Source organism: Opisthorchis viverrini (genome assembly GCF_000715545.1).
Source record: "Opisthorchis viverrini unplaced genomic scaffold opera_v5_197, whole genome shotgun sequence".
Lineage (NCBI taxonomy): Eukaryota > Metazoa > Platyhelminthes > Trematoda > Opisthorchiida > Opisthorchiidae > Opisthorchis > Opisthorchis viverrini.
In genome coordinates, this window is record NW_008751854.1 from 305,216 (window position 1) to 314,658 (window position 9,443).

The following is a 9,443-nucleotide window of genomic DNA, read 5'->3' on the forward strand; positions in this document are numbered from 1 at the left end:
TCTCGGATTGTAGCTACCTATGAGGAGGACCATGCATGGGGAGTGGAACTTAGTATTATCCCGTTCTCCAATGGAGTTCCTGTCATTTCCTCTACAAACCGGAGACACTATAGGACAAACAAGGGCCAACGACCTTCATACCGTAGTTTAATCGGATTGCTTAAACCGGTTGTACTAGGCTAGCACCAAAATTTCTCACCGTGCGGTTCAGCGATTTTTAAAACATGTCTTTCTCACTTAACGCACGTCATAAGTGGCAGCACCAGTTGCGCTGTCTGTGGTGTTAAATATTGCGGTCAGGGATGATTTGACAATCGCGGCGATGAACAAGAAAGTTATTAGTCTATGTGGCGGAAGACCAGCAACAAAATACATACACAAACTGAAGCAGATGGATATGTTGCGGAGTGCGGCACTGAGTAAACGAGAAGGCTAAAGTGACTTGCTGCAAGACGGTCCTATGTTCTTAGGGAAGACGATCAACAATACGGTGCCCATACCTGCCTAAGGAACAGCTTTACATTCAAGTAGAAGACAGCCAAAGTAAAATATATAACAGTATTAAAGTAGATACAAGCGAGCATCATGACGGTGTCAGATGACATCGGCAGAAGTGATCCCATAGCGTTTGTGAACGTCACCCAATTTAAGCTCCGAGTGGGATGATGGATAAACGCCGTTTTGGCAGTATGATTGGCGAGTAACAGAATACCAGTCACCGAGGTCGGTGATGCAAAATGTCTCTTGACGTTTTTGGCCACATAAAGAAATCACGCAGGAGCCAGTCAGGAAGACGTGCAGATGCAACAACGATGCTAGACAATCCTCCTTTTGTATTTCACTTCACTGTATATCGCGAAATTTTATATTAGGAACCATTGCCTTTTTGATGAATAGCATGTAGGAAGGAGTAGTCCACATTGCCCACTTGATTATGTGAACCGGTTAGTTTAGATCAAATGCTTGCACAAGTCATGCTACAGAAGATTTGAGTATAGTGCGCTGCTTGTATTCACAGTTGTAGGCTCAAGGAAGCACACGGGGAGCTCTTGAAAGGCTTTCCTACAAGCAGTAGTGTCCGATAACGATTCTCACTCCGATTCTGTTTGACTTCGTTGTTGGTGATACAGCAATGAAAATGTTAGAGGGTCTTCAAAACTCCGGTGTTCAGAGCTCTGCTTGTTTGACGTGTTCTTCACACCCAAAATGTGCAGCCATTTTGCAGGAAAACCATTCTTTGAACATGCTTCTGAGAATTCAGGAAATAACACTGTAGGTAGTGGATTACCATGCGTGCATCGGAATGTGTATTAACTCCAACAGTAGTGCGACAGACGAAGTCATCACACGGCTATCGAAGTCCAGAATTGCATTTGCCAATTTATGCCAATTATGGCGTCAAAAAATAATTTCATTGGGTATCAAAGGGTGCGTGTATCAGGCTACACCGTGGGTTGTGAGACTTTGCCAATTTGGGCGAAGGACCTACATCTTCAGTTATTTGGCCTTTGATGCCACAAAACTATAGCTTGAATCGGCTGCAACTGGTTTGGGTCAGTTCAATATGCTGTGGAAAGGAATCGTTCTATTCATATTCATGATGATGCCACACAGTGCCTTCTAATAAGCCATGTTTCCTCCCTAAAGTGTACAAGCTATAAGACGTGAAGTGAGAGCCATGGTTGAGAGAACAATGATGCGCAGCCTAAAGTATACGTTTCTGAACCCTCATTTGAGCATAGCATTGTAATCCAGGTTAACAAAAAGACTCAACTTGTTGTCGCTCAATGTCACAATACCTCATTGACAAGACGCCGGAAACAAGTCGCAAGTTTTTTACTGTGAAATATTTAAGCAGCCTCACATGTTCCTGTCATCGAAATTGACAAACCAAATACTTTAGTGAACTAGTTCTTCAGTTTCAGTAGTGTAAACTAAACGGAATAACAATACAGAAAGTTTTGAGAAACTTCCGAGAGGTTGTGAAGAGCTGGTGTGCCTCAAAACAACAGTACGCGATGGTCTGAGCAATACTTAACAGAGTTGATTACTGAGTGAAGTGACTACAGTAAAGCCACTTCAAAAGCGAAATCAGGTGCACCCAAAAGGAACATTTGAAGATTTGGACTAAGCAGTGTACTTCCCTTCTGAAAGATGCATACGCGAAAGCATAATGAATTTTATTTCGGCTCATGGTCGATAATGAAAGCCAACTTTGGTACAAGTACCAAGTAACATGGTCCTGATGCCTACCGCATTGGTTTCAAACGGCACTTGCCTTATAGACAAAGTGAATGTATGGTGCAAGTTCAGGATAGAAATCGGAGTCTTTAGTTTTCCCCAGGGCCATTTTGCATTTTTCTGGAGAGGATTGGTTTGAGAGCGATTCTCGGCTGATGAGGAACGCTATCACCGTCTTGCCGGAGGACCAGGTTATTTTCGAAGTTAACTCCATTGGAGCTTTTTCAGCACTGCCCTAGCACGATAGAATTCTGAATGCACTTAAGGGGTGGGGGGCTGTTGAATTCGAGGAGTTAACTCCACGAAGGAACCGATCGTAACCCGGGGGAAACGACGGTTTCTCTCGACGAGAGTCATGATCATGAAGGGACGGGTTACAACCAGTACTTGAAAAATGTAAGGAACCAAAGTTTCGGGACGAATGGAAGGTAACTTCCATTCCTTACAAAACAATTGTTTTAGGCAATTCAAGAAGCGGGACCCAGACAGTCTTCTATGAATGAGCTAGTCAAAGTAAATATTTGATACCAAATACGTAAAAAGACTAGAGTTCAGATGAATGGGTCATCCAGATGTTCCTTTTGCTTAAAAACGTGCAACAAGAGTAACAAATCGGTCCTGCGAAAAATGAGGTGGTTAGACGGAGGACAGGCAGGCAAAAGACTTAATACTCACTATTGCTACTATTCGGAGAATCACCATAGGTTGGCGTATGAACTCCAAAACATTGAATCCTCCACCGGATTTCATTGCGCCAAACATTTGGGTCGGGTCCATTTCTGCTATACCAAACGTTTGGCGCAGCTAATTATTGATGGAGTTCATGAGCTTTGATAAGTATAAACAAAAACGTCTCAGGTCTTCAGTCTAGGAGACTGAGGAAGTTTTGCATAGGTTTAGAGTGATACCTTGATAGGCCAAAGTTAACAATGTGTTTGAGCTCCATCTTGTAGCTTACTTTCGTTTGATGGACTTATGTTTATATGCTTTTATGAAATGCAATGTCTGAAGTAGCTTGAAATAACCTGAACTCAGCTATGTTAGCAGAAAACGTCCGCTCGTTCGCCGTTTCTTCTGTTGACGACGCGTTTCTGTCCCTTCCCCGCACATAATTCTCTTTAGTTCATGTCTGTTGCGTTCGTCTGGTGATTCATTCCCCACAGTGATTTTACAACACTTATTCTGCGTCTCAACTGCGGTTTGGGCCATACAGTGAATTTAACTTGCGGATTACTTGTTATAATTTTTTGGATAAGCGCATTTGGTGATAGTTAAATCAATATTTTCTTCTCCTTTTTTGTATTTCGAAATGTTACCGTTGGTACTTCGCCACTACGTTGCTTGCGTGCATTGCCGAATCTGAGGGTCCTTGCAGGTGCTTCAACTCTCAGGGACGAAATATCTTCCTCTGCAGTTGTCTCTTTGATTGACACTTCGACTCACAGTTCAGGTTCAAAATCTCATCCTGTCATTGATTCAGGTTAACCAGGTTATCTGATATACACAGGTCTGGTTCATTTTAAGAAGGCTATAGTTGCTTCGTTAGCAAAACAAGGGCAACGATGAACTCTTGCGATTGCAGAGCATTCTATTGTTGGCAAATTTTATAAATTTCGATGAAACAGGTGGTTGCAAACCTTCTCCAAAATTAGATATGACGACTGTGGGTGCCACTTGCCCGACAGCAGTGGCTCAGTGACAGAAGAGGGCACGAGTGAATGACCTTATTGTGGTATCCAAATCTATAAAGACCACGATATAGGCTTTTCTTCCCCAAAAACACCACCGGGCCAATCTGTGAAAAGGATGAATGAGGTGCGGCCTCCATTCAGATCGGTATTTGGGATGATTTTCACGGATATTTTCAGAAGAATTGCAACCCTCTTGGGGCGTTTTGATCACAAGGCGCGCACACAAATATTTCAAAATAACAACTGTTCAGCTTTTGTGGACGGTTTTGCCCGGTTATTTCTGAATTTATCGAAGAGGATAATCATACTTAGTTCAGTGAGTGAGCACCTTACTCCAAAACCCCCGCAACCGTCCTTCGCTTTTCGCCCAGATGTTATATGCATTTTAGCTCAAGTAGCAATTCGACCTGACTGATGAATAAAAATATAGAACGTTCGTACTGTAGTAGTAGTAGTAGTAGCGGGAGTAATAGTCATTCGTTAATTAGTATTGAACTTCCGACATTTGCCCGGCAGTTCCGGGAGGCATCATGACACCGAGGCAATTCCTGTCACCACCGAACCTCCATACCTCCAAGACACTTTTGCACAAGTACAAGCTGTCTCATGATGCGACCGCAAGCTAATTCATTGTGTACCGGCCTACTATAAGCTGATCCACCGAGCCAACCGCAACTCAATCTCTATACCAACAGAGATGGAAAGATGCAGCGCCCGCCGTGCTCGACAGATCGTGAAAGGATCTGCACAAAGGCAACTGCGGCTTCCGCCTGGCCCGTGCTTTCCATTTATCTATAACTGAACCAAACCGACCTGCATCCTTGCATCAGATTTCCCCGGCCAACTCAAAATACCGCCGCCCACAGAAGTACACATTCCTAGTCCGATCATCTCTGACATGACGTCCGTCACGGATCTGTACAGAAACCAAACTATATCGGTGAAGGGTGGGCACGGCACCGAAATAACTAGTATGATGTCACATTCGCAAATATTCCATTCCTATTCTTGACTATGCCATCTTGCTCACCCGTTTTTTTACTTTCAACTATGAACAAATACTTTACCCGGGCCCTGGTCGCTTCTAGCATGAGTTTGTCCTGATCATCTAAACCATCCATTCTGGCTTAACTATCTCGGAGAGCTATCAGGTTGTATCCCACACTAAGTCAATCATTTTCATTACTGTTCCTATTCTGCTTTAGCACCAGCTCCCTCTCCCAAGGAAATTCTACACACGAACCCGTTTCAATAGCGACTCACATGGAGTCACCACAGATTCACAGTCCACCATTATTATGATTTTCCAGCCACCGTTGGTTTATAAAGCTAATTCCTTTATTTCAACATCCTTACTTGTGCTTTTTATATCCATGGCCTTAAGCGTAAATTTTCTAGATTACGGACTTTTGAAATTGTTTTCAATTCTAGTTCAAGTTGAACATCCGGATCACGACAACAATGCCGTTTCTCCGGATTCGTAGTTCTGATTGCGCATTGTCCGCATTTTCGCTTTTTCTTATAACCTGACGAACAGGATACCGTCTGTTTCACTTTGTGTTTTTGCCCACCAATTAAAATTTTGACAGCCTGATCTTGCTTCAGCTGCCACCGAGTATTCGCTGAAAAGAACTGGTTTCTCAAAACCGACGGTGCTGCCATGGTTACTATATTATTGCACGGGTTATGCTAACCATAAAATAATTCGTAAGGTATTTACACTAATAAAAAACCTTGTCGATCAGGAATATGCAGACGGCGTCGTTCTCATGTTCGAAGAGGCGTAGAAGGCGCAAGTATTCTTGGATGAACTGACCAAAGTCATCCTGTCCTTTGGTATGCACTTTGCACCCACAAAGTGTAAGGTCATGCTTGTGGACGTGCAGTCACTGAACACGCCACTTACAATCCAGGGAGAGGCACTGGAAGTTGTGGAGCGTTTTACGTATCTTGGAAGTTGTATTAGTTCTGATTGTAGTGTGACAGATGAGGTGAATGCACGAATCTGCAAGGCTCGGGCCGCGTTTGCTAACTTGAGACACCTATGGCGTCAGAATGGTTTATCCCTGAATCTGAAGGGACGTGTGTATCAAGCTACAGTACGGGCTGTTTTGTTGTATGGCTGTGAGACTTGGCCTATTCGAGCAGCGGACCTGAGACGTCTTCAGGTGTTCGACAATCGTTGTCTCAGAACCATAGCTCGTGTGGGTTGGTGTCAGCGAATCCGTAACGAGGCAGTTAGAAAGCGTGTTTTCGGTTGTGTAACGGGTACTTCCATTGAAGAATGTGTCCAGCACCAGAAGCTGCGTTGGTTGGGACATGTGTTACGTATGCCGAACCATCGTTTGTCGAAGAGAGTACAGTTTTCCATGCCCAATTCTGAGTGGTGTAAACATAGAGGTGGCCGACCCATGACCTGGCAGAGGAGGATGAAGGAGATCACGAAACGTTTGGGTTCTGTCGGTGCTACTCGCCTTCCAGGATGGGGACCGCGTGATCCTCACTGTGCCTGGTTGGAGATGCTACAAGATATGGCTGCCAACCGATGTCAGTGACGTTCTTGTTGTCAGTGTCTATCCAGATTGTCTTAGTGAATGTCTGGAGGTGTAGTCACCTCGGAATGGTTGTGGTAAGCTAGCACCAAGTCCCTTCCTCGTCCACCTTTATTCTTTTCTTCACAATAAGACTTTCAAATAAATCATGGTTGTACGGCAGTGAAGCATCGATGTTGAACACTGATGTCGTGCTGTCGATGATGCTGATGGTGTTGGCAATAATAAAACTTCTAACGTGACCGACAATGGTGGGTAGCAATTCGTATAAAAATAAATTCAACGCCAAATGGGGAGCAAGTCAAAGAGGAAAATTGCCGTTTGTGGTATTTCTTTGTGTAATTCTGGAGGGTGGGAACGTGTTTCTCTCTGCAGTATAGCTGCTACACCTGGTCCCTAATTGTCGATGGACTTTTTGAGAGTGGTTGAATTCCTGGTCCGTGCGCGTGCGCAAGTCTATGTATTGACTGTGTTCGGCATTATTAAACGTAGGTGTGCGTGTGCGTGTGCGTGGCAGTGTCTGCTCATGAATTATTGGTACACTTACAGAGGGTACAGACAGTCAATGTTAGACGAATCACCTTTGTGTGATGTGGTTTGTGAGTAGAAAAAGGAAGACTGGTCTCGTGGGCGACTGTGATGTGCACAGTCACGTATGTGGGTGCGTGGATAGCCACAACTACTTCATAGTGAACGCTGTCTGTTTCTAATGGTCTGTCCCTTAATCGTTTTTGGCCCGTTTGAATAAGGTAGTCTTCAAGGTCACAAATTACGTCGAATTGAAAAGGCGCCAATTTACCGCACCATGCTCTTAGGTACAAAGCTTCTACGTGTGGAGTAACACCTTTTGTGCAAAAATGTTGCGCACGTGCCCAAACCAAAAGCAATCCTAATATAAATTCATATTTTTAAGCTCAACAAATTTTACTGTTTACTGGGGAATTTATACTTCTGGCGGAAAAGTCTGATGGAATAATTTCCAAGCATCGCTGAGACCCCGGATGCCCCAACGGGGCTTCAAAGTTTTGAACTGGTACTCTCAGCTCAATTGCCCTATCGCTTTAATCCATCAGAAGCACGTCGTACCTGTCTAAACTTCAAATCCACTTCGCGAATACTGGGCGCTAATTGAAAATAAGGTGTATGATTCCGGTGAAATAGAGCGATCAGTATTCGCACAATGGAGTTGAAGTTCCCAAGCATATGACATGTCCCTAATGGACTAGACCAGACGGACACTTGAGTTCAGAGTATCATTCTGAACATCTGAGCCAAATCCAGGCATCCTTTGTTCTCAGCGATATTGGGAGAGAATCCCGCAAAACTTTCCACCAGAGGCATGATTGCTCCAGTTGACAATAAAATTTAATGAGCCGCAAAAAATTAGAGTAGAATAACATGATTTTTGGTTTTGAGCACCTACGCGACAAAAAATACTCTGCCGAAAATCTTTCATTCTTTTGCAGAGGTTTTTCAGCTAAAAGCATTGTGCGGCTAATGGCCTTCCAGAGTAGCAGCATCCCCGACACACCATCTATTTATTTGAAAACGTCGTTCGAAAAAGTGTGACTTTAACATAAAGTTTCAATATTTAATGGCAATTATTTGGGCGCCTAAGCCCTCCCCACGTTGCCGCGGTCTTGTTAGAAGTTGTTCAGACGAACCTGGAGTCCACTGTGGGCATGGAATTCTCTTTTAATGGCCCTAGCGGCTTCGCTCATTGTCTCTATGCAAACAATAAAAATTTTGTGGATAAGCTGGTCTTTCTGCGCGTTTTCCTACGTATTATATTTGGAGACAATCTGAAAACGTCTGAAACAATAATTCTGCTCATTACGTCGACGGAAACTCAGGTTGGAGCGGCCATTCGCGACCTGGATGGGAAAAATTATTCTATGGTTGCATGAAGCGCCCCATTGTAGTTACGGAATTCGTCGCAGCTAGTAAGTTTTTGTTTCTCGTCATGGTCAGCATACTTTTTATCTGGCACAAAGCATGGTTTGATCTTTCCCGAAATACCGGGCCACCAATAGTGTCGTTGGGTGTGGGTAGAACAGGCAAATGGCACAATAAAGTGGCCAATGCTTTCCATCTCTTTCACAAATAAAGCGGGCTGAGACGCTACACGTAACATACCCTTCTGAGAAATATTAAAGAAATGGTGAACTGCGGGCAAGCCACCAGAGTGGGTATGGTTATCGCGGTACGATCGTCGCAACGCCGTTTTTAGGTACGTGGACCTCCTCGTACATTCACAACTTGAATGAGCTGTTTATAGTTGTTATTGTAGTTAGGATATTCTAGGGTCTATCTAGGGTTCATTTTGGTACTGTCACCTAAACCAGGCCATGTCTACATTGGGGACTACAACACGGGGTGTCCGAAACATTTGCGAGAAAATAATTGATGTGAGTTAAAATGCCACCCAAGTTAACGGGCAGTCAAAAGTTGTCACAATTCCTATCTACTTCAATGAGGCGGTACTGCACGAGTTTAAAAACGGTAATGAATACTTACGTGCAGGCAAAAGGTATGCGGTCGAGGCGAACCGTGTGGACAAATGTGAGTTTAAGTGACGTGCATTGCTACATTGTGTACAAATGAGCTAGCTTGGAACTTGCAGAGACATGAGATCAGAGGTATTTGATGGTGTTGCGTGTTTGTACTATGAGCTGACCGTAGAACGGCGCTGTCACGTCCTAAAGTAGGAGCACATTTTTTTGGGGGGAGCAGATGATTGAAGTAAGACTTGTCAACTGTGCAGGCGTTTGCATCGTTGTGGAGACGAAGTGCGGGAGGTGCGAACATATGGGGGAAATATATGGGAGCTCCAAAAGCTCCCGTAAACAAAGGGTGTCCGTCGCCATCGTTGTGCGAAGTGCGGGAGGTGCGAACATATGGGGGAAATATATGGGAGCTCCAAAAGCTCCCGTAAACAAAGGGTGTCCGTCGAGCGAGA

At 44.1% G+C, this 9,443-nt stretch overlaps 1 protein-coding gene across 1 annotated transcript in view; it reads right to left on the reverse strand.

Moving 5' to 3' along the window:
• The window catches only part of T265_08014 (hypothetical protein), a gene marked incomplete at both ends in the record, with an annotated part of 8,797 nt that extends 5,740 nt beyond the window's left edge, over positions 1–3,057 (reverse strand). The window contains one exon of the mRNA XM_009173701.1: positions 2,917–3,057. Coding sequence (XP_009171965.1) covers positions 2,917–3,018 — 102 coding nt within the window. The remainder of the gene's footprint in view (positions 1–2,916) is intronic.
• Between the last annotated feature and the right edge of the window lie 6,386 nt (positions 3,058–9,443).